Raw genomic sequence first — 19,806 nt, 5'->3', positions numbered from 1 at the left:
ATGTATGCTTTATTTAGGAAAGCCAGCTCAAACTAACTTACAACGGTAGCTTAAGTGCTTTTACACCAAAGCGCTGCTGAATGCTTGATTCTGATTGGTCAGAAGGTGTCTGAGGATTTCTTCTCTAGAACAGTAGCTCTAACAGTAGTTTTTTATTGTTCATATATGCTGCTCTTTGTAACTTGTCTTAATTTCTATAATGGCAATTTGCAAAAAGAAGACAAAGTGACTTTTGAACTCAGCAGATATGTTTGAAATGAACATGGGTCAACGGGATGTAAAATGATGAATGTGACAGTCTGAAAACACGGCTAATCTACAGTGATAAACAAGCGTTTGAATTCTTTTCTGTGGTGATTACAGTTACTCCAGTCTCCAGTGCCAGACTCTGTAATAGTAAAATTGTTCCTTTTACTTTTCCAACATGGAAAAGTTTTCAGGATGGACATCTTACTAGTTTATTCTTCACTTAACCTGAACGATGCTTAGCAGTTATGAGTGAAGCTATTAATAAAAGTTTCAGCACTTATATGCAATTGTGCTATAAAACTATATAGTACCACTTTAAACAATACATTCTGTTAGCAATCATTCTGTATCTAATAAGTACATCATGCTACAGTTATTCAAATTTTACTCTAATTCGTCAGGTTTTCAGAGTTTTACCAGCAGACTGTTTGTTTTAATATTTCAGATGCAGAGGGCTTGAAAATATTGTGGGGAAATAAGATTTTAATTAGCATTGGTAATCACATTTGGCCATGCTGCTTCTGTAGCTTCTGTCCTAATATGCTAAATCTGGGTTCAAAGCTTCAGGATGCCCTTTATACAGTCTCCATTCACCATTCCATCCTTCGTGTCTGTTTCATAAACTGGACAAAACAATATAAATATACCAGGCTTTATTCTAAGGGGATTCTAACATTTGGATCCATAAGCCTGTGTGAAGATAAACTTATGCCAATCCTGCCCTCACAACATGACTTGTAGGATATAGGACATAGGATAACTGTTCTAAAGTTAGGTTCTGTATTATCTATAGTTCCAGGACATCCAGCAGTATTGAAAGTACTGCTGACAGAAAGAGGCACTGAATGCTAATGTACAATGGAACAATGCCATTAATGTATACTCAAATATACCTTATTGATCCTCAAGAAGGTCAAGAGAGTTCTTTTATTTTCCTCTCTACTCCTCTCAGTTTGCAAGAAACAGAGGCAGCTTCCCTTTTTAGGCTTGGCAGCAACATATGAAGCAAGGGCCAGAAAGCATTTAACACTTAACATCCACCACCTTTTTTTACTGCCTTTAGGAAGCAGAACTGAACCTATCCACAGTGCTGTATACAACCCGCTATCTCACACTCAGAAAAGAACAGAGGAGAGCTGAGACACTGAAGCGCTCCTTTACACACATACTGAGCACAACAGAGTTTAACAGGGTGTAGCAGAGATCCTTATACTGCGCTCATTAAGTCCTTTTTATGTTGTGTGTTGCATGTTTACCTGGACTACTGACGCTTACAGCATTCTTTTCTGACCTGTAGGTGGGAGACAAAAAAAGAAAAACGAATAAGAAGTTTGCAGAGATACTTATAAATTGCAAGATCTGCATAGCATAATCAGGGCTGAACCCAAAGATAAAAGCTTTAGTAAAAACAAACAAACAAACAAACAAACAAATAAATAAAAATGAAAAATCATTGCTTTTTGGGCAACAGTGTACTTGTGTACGTGTGTAAGAGAGAGAGAGAGAGAGAGAGAGAGAGAGAGAGAGAGAGAGAGTGTGTGTGTGTGTGTGTCTGCGTTTTGGGGGTGGGGGTGGGGGGTGTTGGGGGAAGAAGAGGATTACAGACTGCTGACTGAATGCTAACTAATCCCAGTTGGTGGTTCCTCTGGAAATGGCACGAATGACTGAAACGCAATCCCCAAAACTCTGGAGTCAGACAACATTGCAATCAGTCAAATCCAACCCAAAGCCACAATCCAACAAAATTGAACCTAATATAGAGTATGTCCTACCTCAATCCTAGCATTCAATTTTGTAAGAAGTCAAATAAGATCCAAAATCAACATCTACAATGATCTTTAGTAAAATGGCAGAAGCTCAGAGTCTCCTAGATTAATAACAGTGGGGCCTGAAATCTGCAGTACTCTCTTTACACTTCAACATCACTGCATATTTAGTTTTTAGATTTGCTTCATACCTTCAACTGGCATTATAACTACTGCAGCTAATGAATTCTAACCCTACCCCAGTGACCAAAATGAAATTGTTTAACTATTACAGTTTTTCAAATAAAAGCTGTTTTGTGAGGTCATTTGATATTATTACTATGATAATATTTGGCACTATAATAGGGAGAACATTGGTGCTCTTTCATTTTTTGGTTATGTGTGTTTATAAGGTAAGGTCATGCATCGTCAAGTGGGAACAAGATTTGTACGTGCTGTAAACATGTAACGACTAATGATGAGAACGCCCCATTAAATGACAACATTTCCCTGCACTGTTTTGTTCTGTCTCTCAGGAATGTTTCCAATTACAGATAAAACAGCTTATTAAATTGGTCAAAATGCTCACAGCAAACAATAATAAAAAACAATACACCAGAGTCAACAATTGTGATAATGATAGAAATGCGTAATGCATTACTTAACAGAAAAACGCACATTATGTGCTTTGATTTAATGGAAAATAATTAATTTCTGCTGGACACTGAGAGGCAATGATCACCAGCAGAAATAACTCTAAAAACAAACCACATTTTTGAGAGCAAAGTGAGTGAAAACAAGCACATAATTAGAAAAATATCGTCGTTATTTATAAAGGCGTGTGTGTATACATGACGTAGTTCAGAGACTGCAGCGATTTATTAATGATGATTAACTCTGATTTTAGCCCTGCCACAATGCCTCCTCTAAACACAGATCACTCGTCCTGATAAATATTTGATCAAAGTGGTACCGTGCCATATCAAAAGCATCTGTCGGAAAGCCGCAGTGACAGAGATGCCAGTAATCTGCTCCCTACTGAGACTAGGCATGAAAAAACGGAAAGAGGGATACAATGGGAGAGAGGGAGGGAGGGAGAGAGAGAGCGAGAGAGAGAGCGAGAGAGATCTGATTTTGGGGATTTGTGAAATAAATCACACCCTGAAGAGAAGAGATGAGTGTTGTCAATGCTTTGCACAAGCTTTGTAACAAATCCACCATTTACCTGAACAAAGGCTTTCTCAAAATGGGTCATGGAGTACCGTACCACTGCCCTGCCAATGTTTCCTTGCATTTAAACCATATGAGGGGTTTATTCATTATTAATTTGTTAGGAGCAAGAAACACTAAATGTGAGGTGTCAGGCCTTGCGTAAACGTGAGGATCAGGGCTTGAGAGAATAGAAAAACACTGCCTTAAAACTTATGATCTCATGCAAAGCAACATGGGAGTTGAGTGAGTGGTCAGATTTGAGGTTAAAAATCCAAACCAAACCAAACCAACAAGAAAACTGATTAATATTGACTTTAATAGCAATATTAAATCTCAGTAACAATGCTTCTATATGTATTTTCTGTTTACAATTAAGTCTATACATTATAAAAGGGGCAGTGGTTAAAGCTCTGAACTGTTGATTGGATGATCAGGGTTTAGGCACCAGTACTGCCAATCTGCCACTGTTGGGCCCTTGAGGAAGGCCCCTAACCCTCACTGCTCCAGGGCTGCTGTATCATGGCTGAGCATGTGCTCTGACCCCAACCACCACTTTTTGGATATGAGAAGAAAGAATTTCACTGTGCTGTGATGTAGATGTGACACAAATATTCTATTCTATTCTATTCTATTCTATTCTATTCTATTCTATAATTATCTAAATTTCTATCCAGACAGAAAACTAGGGATGAAAAGAAACAGCACTCGAGGTTCTATGACACTAATGGCTCGTCTCTGTTTGGTGTGTGTACATAAAAATCTGCACATCACACTTCAGGAATCCACTGTATGGGTCCCATAATTAAGAACAGCTCTCAGACCCATAAATCTGAACATGACCTCGCAGCGTTTCCCCATCACATAAAAACACGTCCTCTGCACAAGTATCCTGAACCCTGAGGCCTTTTTTACTGCTACAAGCCTGGACTCACATGACAGGACAAATGGCTTCTGCCTTAAACACACTCCTGTTGCAGCCTGCAATAACCCTCGACCTCAATAAAATACTTCAGGCTGCAGAGGGTGCATACATTACTATGTTTGCACGATAATCACAGCCAGGCAGCCGATGACTTTACTATAACTGTGACGACTGGGACAAGAACAAATGGCTTTAAGGAGGAAATGCAGATTGTGTTAAGGTTAAAATTTTACTATTATTATTATTACTATTATTATTACTATTATTACTGTTACACATGATTGCTGTTAAAATGTCAATGTACCAATTAACCTGACTATCTTTGCCGATTTTTTTTATCTTGCACTAATTTTTCCTCCTCTTGAGCAAATGGATTTAATCAGTGGCTAAACACAGGTAAGCCATTCCTTGATGAATGCATAAATGGAGCTCTTGACCTTCACACACACACACACACACACACACACACACACACACACACACACACACACACACACACACACACATACACATACACACACACACCTTATAGAGCACAACTTTAAATTAGGTGCAGAATATCAAACGGTCTACACTATACTATGTGGCCAATGGAGAAAAGCAACCAAACAGAGTTCATGCTGCCAATTCTCAATTCTTAGTTTTAGAATCATCAGGAACAAAAAAAAAATAATGAATTTGAGCACAGATGTAGACCCATGACCAATCAAACCCCAACAGCTGAGCCTTCACACCAGATTTATACCATTGATTATTGACTCCAGGTCAGAATGTTTCCCTTTATTTATTGCAAGATCTAGAAAGCAACGGGAGGCAACTTACATGTGTACCATGACCAGAAATGAGTTATAGTGGATGATTATCATTGACAATATTAGAATAATTCTGAGAAACAGATCTCAACAATGTGTAGCTGATGATGAATTATCTATGCTGCAGTGAAACATAAATTCATAAATACTTATTGTTAGCTTTCTTGGCACTTTATCAGAAATCCCACTCCCTGTAGCTAGATAATAAGTAACATAAAGAAGCTTCAAAATCCTCCAGCATTCCCATAAATTAATGAAACCCTTTAGAGCTCTTGGCACCATATTTGTTTGCTTCACTAACCCTCTTTTCCTCTTTTGTGCTTTCTCCCCAATGTTTCTTTTCTGACAGAGCGTGGAAGATGAATTTATATGTGATAAATGAAATGCCATGCTTTTCACATACTTTTCCCTCCATTGGCTGTAAACGCCTGCTAGCTACTAACCAAGCACATACAGCAGAAGTGGGACTGAGAGCATAAACACACACACACACACACACACACACACACACACACACACACACACACACACACACACACACACACACACACACACACACACACACACACACACTTCATTCACAGTACAGGAATCCAGTGTGTATGTCCCATAATTACTAGCATTCAGCCTCCAGACTCATAAATCTGATGTGACCTCTAATAATCCATTGGCCCCAAGTTCTGTCTTGGGCTGTGTACCCGTGAGAATATTCAATAATATACACAAAAGCCGATGCGTATCAATTACTTTTCTCAGTCCCGCTTCTTTTTTTTTCTATCTGTATCACTGTCTCTCTCTTGTCTTCCTCTCCAAGTCCCCTCCCTCCCAGTAGCAGCATTGTGTTTTGCCGATAACATGTTCACCGCTCTCTCTGTGCCTCTGCCCCTCCCAAATGAAGCTGGGTCCAAAAAGCTGATTAGTGCTTAATAATCTCATTAAAAACAAAAGCACACAGATTGTTATGAAACTGCACATTTTCATCTAAAAGACAACAAAGCACAAACCCCAGCCAATTAATGCTGCAATTCCTAAGAATAAGCAGGCAAAGGAGGATGAGAGACAGAAAATGATTTCACTGTTGCAACAGAGAGCAGAACTGAGGGACAGGCTGACTCTGATCTCTGAGCTTCAACATGTCTGTATGGGTGTGTGTAGCTGTTCACTGAGCAACAGCAACACTAAAGTAATGAGTAGATCTGTAAATATTTTAAATATTATTCATCTGGAGTTAAAAAGGTTCCAGTGAAGCAAAACAGATCTATACATGCAGATCTCAAAGCCTCCCATTTAAATGGTATTAGCTCATACTGAGGTGTGTTGTTGTTTCTCAGGTCATGTCTGGAGATACAGCTGGACTATAATGAGAGACAGAACGTTCCTACAACAATGCACCCCACTGTCTGTGCTGGCAGTAAGCGTTCATTTAATCTCTGCACAGGGGCCAAAACAGTGAGAGGTCAAAGAATAACAGCTCAGCTCGTCTGTCACTGGATTTAAACTTTTAAATGTTATTGTAGATCATTTATAAAAGACAGGAAAGCAAATGTGTATGGGCATGTGGGTGTGGGTGAGTGAGAGAGCGAGAGAGCACGAGAGAGAGAGAGAGAGAGCGTGTGTGTGTGAGAGAGAGAGAGAGAGAGAGAGAGAGAGAGAGAGAGAGAGAGAAAGACACAGAGAGAGAGAGAGAGAGAGAGAGAGAGAGAGAGAGAGAGAGAGTGTGAAAGCAAGCAACAGGGCTGAAGGGTCATAGACAGACTACGGAGCTCAATCTCACCTGTTAGCTTGATTGAAATCGGCTGCGGTTGTGTTAGAGCGGTGCACACCCCCTGCCCTTCAAAACAACAAACCAAAACAACCATAAACCAAAACAACATGAAGTTCATGAAAGACAACCTATAGAATAGTGCAAAATTACCAAGCAAAAAAAAATAAGACTATAAAATCAACAAAATAAAATAAACAAAAAAAATTATAATTTTAACATGTAAAACCTGTTATTCCTAATTTTGTATGTAATGTACGTGAAGTGATCGCGAAGAAGCACAGGAGCAGGACCGTTCTAAACAAACACCATGGCATTTACTTTCATTACAGCATATTTTTTATCTTGTGCTTTGCAACAAGCCAGCAGACCTGTATCCACTGGATCTACATGGAGGTACAGTAATTCTATCTTTCATACGATGGGAGTAAAACAATGCCATTCGATTTCTGTATCTGTCTTTTAAGTGATTAAATTGTTGTTCCTGTATTCGGGTATAAATCAAGCATAGTCTACAAATAACTGCTTGAAAAATCTGGATTTTTTTTGACAAATTATAACAAAGCTATTAGCAGAAAATAATCCTCAAACCTGGCTACCTCACCTTTCTAGCATGTTCTCTATCTATTGTAATGGAGTACGATAGGGAACAGTGTCTTTCCCATATCAAGGTAATTCTCATTAACCACCAAATAACGCTTGATCAGATTTTGCTTTAGTTGTTGAGTTTGTTATATTCCAGAAGGATCCAAAAATTTCAAATGGCTGCTGTAAGTTAAAATGCACTCATTTAAGCTGCATTTTATTATAATCCCTGTATGATTTTCCGAGGAGGTTGAATGACAAACTTTTTTTTTAAAATGAATGTTTTTTTTTTTTTTTGTTGGAGATTATATCGAGACATGCTGTGAGTATGTAGGCTGTCTGTGGTCTATATGAGCGATATGTAACAGAGGTTCTTTTTTTAAATTATGGGCCTGTTTGTATAGAATTACAATAGAGCTAATTTAAGAATAATCCTAAAACAGAATTACAATAGAGCTAATTTAAGAATAATCCTAAAACAGCAATAAATGTTAGACAGGAAACACTGATAAGGTCTGATCAAGCTGGTCCTATTAGAGGGGAAAAATGCAGCGATAACATTAGTGCAAAGATCAGTACGGGCTGATTGTACTGTACATCAGTGAAAACAGGAACAAAACAGTTCATGTGTTCATCAGTGTATGGTCCAAAATATGTGGTCTGGGTCATGTAGTTTAAAAATAGATGAGCTTTAGATGGAGTGTGTGAACGTTAATCATGATTATTTTAAGATAATGGAGTATAAAAATGTGATCCCAAATCTTACAAACGCAACACCTCCATAAAGACGAAGGTGTCTAAGGGGGAATGAACTATTCCAGCTAAACTAATTATACTGTAAATGTTTACCTAGGTTACTTTTCATACTAGGTTTGTTTTAGAGGTTGTAAAATCAATGACCTTTGTGCATGTTTTGTGCAAATGTGAACTCAACAAATGAACTTGGATCTCTAGAATACAAATCACACACAAACAGTTCTCAGACCAGCACATAGTCATCATGGAAAGTGAACTAATACAAATATTGTAGTACTATCAGTTATGCTCCTGACTGTAAGTAACTGTAGGTAGGTGACATATAGAATAATAATAATAACAACAACAAATGCAGTTATTTCATCACAAGTAGGACTAGAGCAGGAAACATTTGTTATTCTGAAATCAATATTTCTCCATACTTCATTTAGTTCTGATGCTTCTGGTTTTTCAAGGTCAAATAACAGCAGCATTTAATAGTGAACAGTATTCATAATGCAGTAATGAAATTCCAAATAACACATAATAAGTTACGAATAGGTGTTGAGCTCTAAATAAGCTGTTAAATTGACCAATAACAGTGTCCAAACATGACTATTTAAGAGCTGCTAGTTAAGCCACATTGCTCATTAGGGATAAATACAAACAAATAGACATACACATTCAAATAGATATTTAATATTAATCCGGAATTTTTATTTTATATTAATCTTTATATTATTCTTTATAAGAAACTTTAGTTCTAAGTTTATGTTCTGTAAAGCTTCTTTAAGACAATGTCAAAAGTGCTATACAAATACATTTGAATTGAATTGAATAGAATTGACATCTTAAATGATTTCCCATGATCTAATGTAACACTTTGCGCATCATGACACAGAATTCAATTCCCAAGAAAAATTAGTTAAAAGAAAAGATACTAATTTCCGTCTCCAATCGCCGACTTACTTCTGTATTCAGTTTTAATGCCGAGTTCATGTCATATCATCATCTCATTATGGTTACACAACATGCAATGCATTTTCTTCCGTTAGAGCTAACTGATTTATTGATGATACTCAGCTGAATGGATTCGTGGCCACTTAGAAAGCATACATGGTCAAAGACAACTGTTGCTGAAGCTTAATTATGCTTTTGTCAGAAAAATCTCAGATGTATTGCCAAATAGCCAATGTATCCACCATGATAATCAGAGGGGGTTCATGACTGATGAACATCACTAATAATTGCTGAGACTGAGAACATCTAAAGGAACATCTGAAATAGGGATGTTAGAACTCTGGAGTATTCTGATTTAACTAAATTTCCAAACTGTTAAATGAATATCAGCTTCCTTTTCCTGCAGTGCTGTGTTTAAATATAATTAAGAGTTTTGTTTTGATAATTAGTATAACTGGTAAATCACTCGATAACCCGTGCAAGAAGGAGAAATTCCTGGAGCAGTGCTGCCAGAACAAAAGCATGTCATTTCAGAGCTGACGCTGCTTCTGATACTTGCCATTTTCCCATTTTCTCTCAGCGTCCCACTTGACAGCCCTTCTCTCAGAAGCTCTTCCTGATGGGTACGAGGGACTGTCAAATTGTCTGAGCTACTGACTTCCTCATCACTCTGCTTGTCACAGTTGCCACCTCAATAGTAAAGATGCTCCTAACATATAATATAATATAATATAATATAATATAATATAATATAATATAATATAATATAATAGATGGCTGTTTTGAGGAGCAGAAGAGGCTCTATGCTGAAATTTACTTACTGACTTCTGATTCAGTGGGAAAATAAACAATCACACAACATGCAGGCAAAAAGCCAAATAAGGTTTATGTTGTTTTACCAGACCGGATTTTTCTTATCAATAACTTTTATAACATTTTCAGAGCACAAACAGAAATAGATCATTTAAGTTAATGTGTATTAATGTAATAGAAATAAGAAGTAAAAATTAAATATGTATAACTTGGGATATGAATTTTAACTGAGGGAAGCACAGAAACACACAAATACACAGGAACATGCACACACACTCGCACACAAACACAAGATGTATTTATACATGGGAAATTAAATTCCATGCTTATCATAATTTGTTCATTCACTGATCTTTTCATTCACTACACACAAACACAGCACATTGTACATCTTTTTCTCATAATCAAGTACCACAATAAGCACAGTTTATGAGTGACACACTATGTAATACTGTGTGAAGCTGTGTCTCATTCTGTGTGGATATTCGTGACAGAATCTGTGTGTGTGTGTGTGTGTGTGTGTGTGTGTGTGTGTGTGTGTGTCTAACCTGCACAGTGCTGGCTTGGCTGTTCGAAGCGAGTCGCTGTGTGCCAGAGCTTCGGCCACAGAGCTGTCACTGGACACACGCTTCCTCTGAGATGCCTTCTGCAGCTCAGCAATCCTGCACAGAGGAAATATTACCAGAAGAATCTATGACAAATGAACATTAGCATCACTTGTGTTTGTCAGAAAAGTTTGCAGAGACCTGTTTGTCTCAATGTGGTTTGATGAATCATGAATTTGTTCCCATGTAATATCCTGTCCTATTTTTCCCCATCTGACCAGAATTAAGCCAGACATGAAAGCAAAAACAGACAAATACATAAACATACCTACGTTCACAAAGAGAACATGATAGGTCTTGTATAAAAAAATTATGTTGCTTGTATTATGACCGTCATGTGTCCTACAGGTATGAACTAAACCTGTGGGAGAATTGGGATGGTGTCAGGAAGGAGCAGTATATACTGTAATATATGCAAGGTTGTGAGTGGAGTTTTTTTGCTTATATAAATGTTTCACCAAATTGATGTACTTAAACATAATGTCAGTGATTCATAGAGAAATGGCTTTTATGAGCCTCACAGCTTTGCTTAGACTATCTGCAGAGACCGCATTAGGCAGATTAGGAGTCATTTTCTCCAGTGTGGAATGTATAAACACACTGAATACACAGAAGATGAGCTGATTGCTATTAAATTGGAATCAACCTAATACATTTTAAATATCCACTATCAGTTTACTTATGATGTTAAAGCACTTACTACAACTGGAGAGATGACAGAAACAAAGTTATACAGTAGTGTTTGAATGCGAAGTAAAATGGGATATTCAGCCAAAAGACCAAAACGTACTGAATTATTCTGTGATTATGTTGGCACTGATGCACGAGTGAACAGTTGAGCCAAGTGAAACAACGAGGTTTCTGTTCGACAAACACTGTGAATGACTTTCGCCTCAGGATATAAGAAAACACGCTGCCACGACTGGGACTGCTGATCAGTGAGTAGCATTTTCCATGTGATATTTTTTATTTATAACTACATATTAAATGTTTTGATATTTACATCAAAATGTATATGTACAACTAAACAGCACAACCATTTGTGGTCTGTCCTTAAAGTGTTGTCTAGTACGCAACTTGCATTCAGAAGTAAGATTTCATATAACCGAGACTAAAAACGGTTCTAGACACGATGCGGTGAGACTGATGTGGAAGAACTCAAGTGTCCTGAACCTCAACTTCTCTGAATTCTTTTGGGATGAACTGGAAAAACTAATGCACCCCAGATGTCCTCAATCCCAGATCACCTAGCCTGACGTCAGTGCCTAACATCGCTAAAGCTCGTGTGGCTGAACGAACAAATCCCCACAGCTGCATTTCCAACATCACATCTAGTTCTTGTGAAGGTTGCTGTGTTATGGTATGTCTCAATTTCACTCTGTTCCCCATGAGTTTTCTTTAAGGCCGTCGCACATACGGTATATAAAGATAATTTAAAGTGTCATCATATGCATCAGCCTTGACTGTAATGAGAATGTGCTGCTATCTACCCACACCATCGCAGCGCACGTACCTCACTAACTGACTGAAAGGCACCTGGAATTCACTTCAACAGCTCGCCATTTGCATTCATTCGATTGTTGACTGTAAATGTAATTTCACATGAAAAGAATACTGAAAATATGTACAGCTTGTCTTTCTAGAACCTAATAAATATAAACACGAACGTGTTGCAGTAATAAATCTTGGCTCCTGTTGAAACATAGCACTGATAGAACACCAATAACTTTATTTTTAACCATTTTAGCAGAAACCAAATGGGTCAAAAGACATTCTGTGTCTGGCGTTACATATTTGCAATCCTGCGTGAAACTGTTTCTAAATCAATATTTTCAGCTGTTTTCCTTTCGATAAAAAGGAGAGCGGGTTATGAGCCAGACTGAACGATTTGCACACACACTGTGACATTAAAAACTTGATATTGATTTCTTTTCTTTTTTTGTGTGTTTGTGTTTGAAGATGTATTAGTCCATTGCAGCAGATTATTCCAGGGAGAGAACTGAGGATGTAAGAAGGGTGTTATAATAAATTAATATGCATTAATATACACGATTTAATTTAACACATCAGTTCTGCAAATCAGTTTATGCTTTTTTTTATAGAGAACATTAATGTAGTCCTCTTTGTTTGGTCAGAGTACCTAACACTCTCATCAGCCAGTGAAGTGCCACTACAGGCATAGAGTGCTCAGAAAATGACAGGCTGTAACTGCACTGTGAATTTGCAAACATCAGGCTACCAGTGCTGTGCTGTGAGTCTCTTATCCTCTTCATAAAACATTTTCCACCCCTACTGTCTCCCTCCCTTGACACCAAACGTTGTTCACATGACAGCCAATTTGGAGAGTGTTGCCTTCTCAGGTGAAATGTAGTCTCTGAGTGGGAAAGAGTGAACCTCACCCCCTCTATACGGCACCATTAGATGTCCGCTGTTTAGGACTGAATTAAGAACGTTTGATTTGGAAATCAGATACTTTCAGTTAATAATGTTTAATAGTTCAGTAACATTGTATATAACATGGTTTTACCAAAGCTAGCTCACATAATTCTCAGTACCACTCTTGCCCACAGGCTAAGCTCACCTCTAGTCTTTTTGACAATTTCATATGCAATTGTGTGGGAGTCGAACAAAAGTATGTTGACTCAGTGTGGGATTAGTATTCCATCCCCCATGGTGATTGAGGGCGCAACGATCTGAAAAACAGACCTCTCTCTCTGACTCTTCTGCTCTCTCTTGCTCTCTCACTCGCTTTCTCTGTGTGTGTGTGTGTGTGTGCGCGTGTATGTGCGTGTATGTGCGTAAGAGAGAGAGTTGGATGGTCTGATACAATTCATACTCATACAAACACACAAAGACACACACAAAGACACACACACACACACAAAGACACACACACACACACACACACACACACACACACACACACACACACACACACACACACACACACACACACACACAGATACCTAAAAAGTGCAGAACAGACATGAAAAGCCAAAAGGTGAAACAATAAGCACAGAAAAAAAACGAACTAAACTCTTCGTGGGTGTCTCGAAAAATGATGTTTCATGCAAAAGGAACAAATACAAAAAGTCAATATTTGTTTTAATGAATCTACCAAAGAAAAAGAAGCAGAAGAAGAAGCAGAAGAAACAGCTTGGAGACAGTTCAATTTTCACACATGGTTTAACGCACTGCAAGAGTAAACTGCAAAGAACAAACGTTTCACAACAAAAACATACACAAGGCACAGACACAGCATGGCATGCTTTAACAACCATGTGATCTCAATTTAATATGTCCTATTGTGCAGCTAGGCACAGACACGATCAAGGCAGCAAAGCCACAAACAGAAACTCTCCTTGGTCTTGATTAACTAGGAAGCAGAACAAAGGCTTAGGGCTTTTATTACTCATGCAGGAAAACAAACATCCAAAAAAATAAAAATAAAACACACAAAGACAACACTTTCTGCAAACTGATAACAACAAGCTGCTCGTATCAAACATTTAGGCAATCAGTTCTGCCAAGTAGTAAAGCCAGGTTCATTTCCACCCCATGTACAAACATGATGTACCGCTAACAAGCTACAGTTTAAGGTATGGTTATAGCACATAGGAAGACAGCTCATCATTAACTAGAGTGTACTTTGGATTGATTTTCTTCTGATTGATTTATTCCATTCCCCTTTCAGCAGGCTAGTTACTACCAGAAGCAGCTGCGTGGTGTATGGGACTTCTACATCCTGCCTGATCCGCTGAAAGTTTGACCAATTCAATTGAACTCGATTTCAATTCAATTTATTTGTATAGCACGTTTCACAATCACATTGTTTTACATAAGTATAAAAACAGAATAAAAAGTTTCAAGTTTAAAATTAAGCTAGTATTTATCTCTAACATTGATCCCTAATGAACAAGCCTGAGGTGACGGTGGTGAGGAAAATCTCCCTGAGAGGACATAAGGAAGAAACCTTGAGAGGAACCAGACTCAGAAGTGAATCTCATGTTCATTTGGGTGACACTGAACAGGAAATAATGTCAATGTAAATAATGTCCTTTCTACAACAGCATGTAATTGAGTGGAATTGTGCAACCAAGAGCTCCTGAGCAACCAAGAGCAAACAAGAGCTAACAAGTCAGCGTCAATTCCGAGTTCACCACAGACACAACAATCCCAGCAGCTCCCACAGTTTTTACTTTAGAACTAAACTAGGTAAAGTTTCCAAATATAAACAAATGAAACAGTTAGAGAACCATCACACTGATCAGCATAAAGTGCAAATGAGTTGCAAAATGCACCAGCTTTAGTTTTGGCTCATGCCAGATACTAATTTTGTGGTACTACTTTTTGTACAATAGCTGCCAAAAATTGAAATGAAAAAACAAATTCCACTTGAAATTACATTTCCAATGTCTAAACTATTATGACTGTGGCATATTGAAAAAGCATGAGCATTTTTCCCTCCTCCACAGACTACAACAAAAATAAAACCCTTTTTTCACTGTCAAAGAGGTTCTTGTGTTGCCGGTGTTGCGAGGTCTTGAAAATTGGCTACATTAACCATACTGAAGCTTTTTTTTTTTAAACGCATGGTAAAGGTTGTGCATTTATATCTGTTTAGCAAGTGAAACAGGATGGCTGGATAATTTTTTCTATGCCCACACTCAGAGCATATTCAATTTTGTATGTACACTGTGGTTACGATTAGTGAGTGACTAACAGTAAAGACAATGAAAATATTTGAACCTTGAAATATTTAACCTTGGAGTGTTCTAAATCTTACTGAAGTCTTAAGAGGTCATGCATTATAAATCTTTTTTTTTCCTTTCTTGTTTTATCATGATCACGGCTTAATTTTTTCATGATCTCTACATAAGAACATGTTCTAGAAACGGCAAAAGCGCAGTAAAGCAGCATCATGGACGATCGCATTCGCTTTTGCTCTGATCATGGACTCACTCAAACTGAAACAGCTCTCTGTCTGTCAGTGATTGACAACTTCCACATAAGTGTCCGACACTTAAGAAGGAGGCTGTCAGGTCTGAAACTTTATCTTCGAATGCAATATAGCGACGTGTAGATTTCAGACGCTAACACGCACATACATCACAAACATTCGCAAGGCCTGAGATTCTTGCGATACAATTACACCATGAAAAAATTAATAATGCATGGCCTCTCCAACTATAATTAGACATACAGCATGTGACCGCTTTAAATAATGTTTTGTTTCACACTTTTACCTCAGTACATTTTTAGCCTTATTAAGTTTTATGTGTAGTCCACGTGCTCATTGATATCCAGCTTCGGCTCATTTTTCATTCAGTTCCTTATACTCAGTAATTTTCTGAACAGACTTTCCTGAACATAACTGTAATAAAACTGTCTCCTCTTCTCTACAGTTGACATTCATTTTCTTTAATTTCCCCTCAAACGCTGCAACTACTGGTTACAGAACATGCAGGATTTCTGTTACTGTCACCAAACATGAAGCCCACGATGTCCAATTTCTAATCGGGTGTTTGTTAAGCATCTAGCCATACATTCTAACACTGTCATTTCACAATGTACACCTCTGGCACCGTAACACAGGAATAACACTGCAAACCATGCTAACCCTGCTTCAGTACAGTTTCATAACCTAGAGCAGGGGTTGGCAACCCGCGGCTCCGGAGCTGCAAGTGGCTCTTTCATCCCTCTGCTGTGGCTCCCTGTAGATTTGGAAAATAAAAATTTTATTTAAATTTATTTTATTTTAGTTAGTTAGTTTAAAAAAAAAGTAATTCTAAATGCTAAGATTATGATGCTCTTGTAACATTAAAATAAACCGTGTTTAATTTTTTTGTCGCTCAAAATATGCGTCATAACTGCCGACTTGTGAAATCTGAGACAGAAGCAGACGCGTTTTTGGTTTGTTGCAGCCGGCAAGTTAAAATTTTGATGTCATGCAGGGCTGTCAGGTGTCACACATTAAGAGTGACAGTCACGAATTTTGGTCTTTCATCACGCTCTCCCGCCACACATCGTATTTCTCATGCAGAAAAACTTTTTGACTATTTATCATATATTTAATAAGCTGCAGCACCCAAAATGTATCAGTCTGCACCGCTGTCTGGAACCGCGCAGGAATCAAGCGCGTCTCCCCTGAAGTTATTAGTCGAGCCTGACACTTATCAGCCAATCAAAAAAGAGGCTACACAATAGCCAATCAGAAAATAGCAATATCTGGGAAAGATTTAACCCAACAACCAATGAAAAAAAATATCCAGCGTCTTTTTACTTAAGGTTAGTTCAAACTGTTCAAAATATTTTTGTTTGCCTGCAGAAATAAAATTGCGTTTACTTGGTAGCAGTTCATTGATTTCATAAATGCAACACATTACAGTTTTCTCTACACTTTCCATAAAGGTAAAAAAACGATATATGCAATGTTATCTTCATTTTATATGTCAAAAGGGTTTTGTGGCTCCGTGTGTTTTTTTTTTTTCTGTGGGAAACGGGTCCAAATGGCTCTTTGAGTGTTTAAGGTTGCCGACCCCTGACCTAGAGTAAAAAGCAGCATGAAACCCAGTACCCAAAATTACGTGTGAAACGTTCCTGTACTCGGGATTACAAGCGAGGTTTAGAATGTTAGGGTTTAGAATGAGAAGAATATTGCTTCTGAAACACAATATGGTGTATCAGTAGTAATATTAGTAATATAAGGTAATTACAGAAAACAAAATATATGAATTTAAATGAACAGATTCATTCAGTGAAGTTGACAGTGAAGTTCATTCACTAGTTATAGGAACTAGTTCGATTCTCCATATAGTAACTAGTTTGATTTATTTAAAGAAATTACTTATTGCCACTTTTTTAATGACAAAATATGTAATATTTAGAGGGAGTTAAGGCATAAATTAAGAATTAAAGGTTCAGGGAATGGTTTAAATTTGAGAAAAAAAACTGGCAACCCTGGAAATTACTTTATACAAGTTTTCAAAGTCAGCATCACTACCATGGGTGGGAGTTAAAGCTCTCCCAACAGCTCAAGAACCCCAAAAGTCTTGAAAAGTTTGTTTTCTCTACATACTCAGCATAACAAAAGAATCTGTGACCGCCGTCAGAAGTTTTCGACACATCACAGTTTCAGAGTTGTTATTACAGAGAAACCGTGCACACGTTTTGCACTTTTACAGTCAACGTGAGGAAGAGAGGAAAGTGCACCAGGAAAATGATGTCATATTGATGTTAATTAGGTGGATGATGTAATGTACAGCACATATTGACCAGCTCTGCCTCATAAAGCACCTTATCCTGGAAATCCTGACTTATGGTGCAACGTCTGCAGTTTTACAGTGATTAAGAGCTGCTGGGGAGAGAAAAGAAGCACAGGTTCAATAAAATCTACCCTACCTTCACCCGTTAAATTCAAGAGGAAATTAGCAATGAGTTTAGCATTCCATTTGAAATCTGGTACATATACCAAACTCATTTTCTCACACAGGTCAACAAAGGAGACTATACACACATCCTCCTGACTGTTTTTTTTTTTAACATACAGTTCTATGTAGGCTTTTATTAGATATTCCATTTCAAGCATAATCCAGCACAGCTACCCCACTGTTCTCTCTTTACAGCTTCAAACACACCCCTAAAACAGCAGTGGATACACAAACAGCCAATATCTGTCTGGATGTCTCTGTCATCTATTATATATAGCTCCAGAATTATTAGTGCGCTTGACAAAGTGGGGTAAAAGAGCCTTACAGGGTAATTTTCTCATACTGATAATCCTATCAGAAATGTTTCAAAGATAATAAACTTGCAGAAAATATAATCTTCTAAATTAAAATCACTATAGAATCTCCTGGAAGCATCACCGTTGTATGAGATACGATGGGATATGATATGGGATAAGTCTATTTTACACCATCCAGGTCATTTTTATTGCTTTAATGTTAATTATTACAGCTGTAATGTGCTAATTAATGGCCTATAAATGTGTCGACTGCTCAAGAGCTTGTTCTACAGCTCATTAAATCAAAATACGATTAGAGCTATAGTTAGAGCAATTAATGCACAGCTGACCTGGGTTTTGGGGAGGAAGGAGGAGACGAGGAGGTTGATGGGAAGGCAAATTTGTTTTGAGCTGAAGAGATCTCTGCAGATGAGTCTACCAAGTCAGGCATGCCGGGTGACGTGCTCACACTCTCAGTGACTACCAGCTCGGGGTCCAAAATAAACAGCTCATCCTGAGAGATCTCAGTCACATAGTGCAGATGTTCCTAACACACAAACACAGAAATGTATGTCTTGAACATTGGAAACATGTGCAAAAGAAGGCAACTTTTTTTTAAAGCTTCCACTGAAATTTAGGTCCAAGTTGACATTCATTTGCAGGCTATTCGTTTTTGAGTTGTTTGGATTAAACCTGTGATAATAACAAGAACTGAAATTATAAATACCCTAATTTTGATAACAGTGGATTATAATTTAAACAGCTTTAACTAAATTAATTACACACAGACTAGGTGTCCCCACACACCACTTTCAAAACAATGGATATACATAAAACCTATGAAGAAAGACTTACCTGTGCTCGATCGATCCTGTAGAATCGATCTGCTGTGGTTGCTGCAAAAACAAAACACAAACCAGGTACAAGATTTAAGCACAGAGCCCATACCATACCACCACCATAAGCTTTTGACTAACTAATTACAGCAAATGTTTCTGAAAAGCATTAGCTGTGTAATGTGCATCCTGGACATATTAATTTTTCTAGCAGAAGGGTGCAGCACTTAGATGTTTCTAGGAGAAGTGAGTTAACGCTTCATTTTCTGCAATTAGAATTTGGCAAAGTCATGTGTGACAGATGGCAGAAGAAACATTTCCTAAGTACATTATATGACAAACATATTTTCAAAATGTTCATGCAATGTCCATAGTGATTTCCCTCCCTCCAATTTGGCCCATACAATCACCTACTTACACAGACACTGTTGGATATGGTTGGCTTGCTCAATGCACAGTCCTGCCATTAGGACCACAGAAAGCTTGCGACTGGATGTGGTGACTCTTTATTTATTTTTTAAAACAGAAACTGGTTTAATAAGAGTGATTTTCATGTATTTGCATAATGCGTCCCGCTGAAGGTCATGTTGCATTTTCAAATAATTGATTGATTAATGGATTCGCTGATTTTATTAAAGTGTTGCAGGGAGTCAGGATGATGTAATTAACAGGAAAAAAGTAGTAATGGGCCATTTAATACCGCTTTCAAAACATGTACACAAACATCCGCCCACCTCTGAAAGCACACGGCTAGTACGACTGATACATCAGCAGGAAACAGAGGGCATTGTAAGCACAAACATGGCCATATGCCTGAGCTAAACTTCGAAATATCACATTTTAC

At 37.8% G+C, this 19,806-nt stretch overlaps 1 protein-coding gene across 3 annotated transcripts in view; it reads right to left on the bottom strand.

Moving 5' to 3' along the window:
• dgkza (diacylglycerol kinase, zeta a) overlaps positions 1–19,806 on the bottom strand; it is a 71,317-nt gene that overhangs the window by 8,356 nt on the left and 43,155 nt on the right. For all 3 annotated transcript variants that reach the window (XM_027133015.2, XM_047820065.1, XM_047820070.1), the window contains 5 exons: positions 18,982–19,022; positions 18,477–18,673; positions 10,344–10,457; positions 6,715–6,771; positions 1,506–1,540 (listed from right to left, as the gene is read on the bottom strand). In XM_027133015.2, coding sequence (XP_026988816.2) covers positions 1,506–1,540; positions 6,715–6,771; positions 10,344–10,457; positions 18,477–18,673; positions 18,982–19,022 — 444 coding nt within the window. The remainder of the gene's footprint in view (positions 1–1,505; positions 1,541–6,714; positions 6,772–10,343; positions 10,458–18,476; positions 18,674–18,981; positions 19,023–19,806) is intronic.

Source organism: Tachysurus fulvidraco, chromosome 1 (assembly GCF_022655615.1).
Source record: "Tachysurus fulvidraco isolate hzauxx_2018 chromosome 1, HZAU_PFXX_2.0, whole genome shotgun sequence".
NCBI classification, from domain to species: Eukaryota; Metazoa; Chordata; class Actinopteri; order Siluriformes; family Bagridae; genus Tachysurus; species Tachysurus fulvidraco.
Note: the sequence above shows the minus strand (reverse complement) of the source record. Positions and strands in the feature narration are given on the sequence as shown.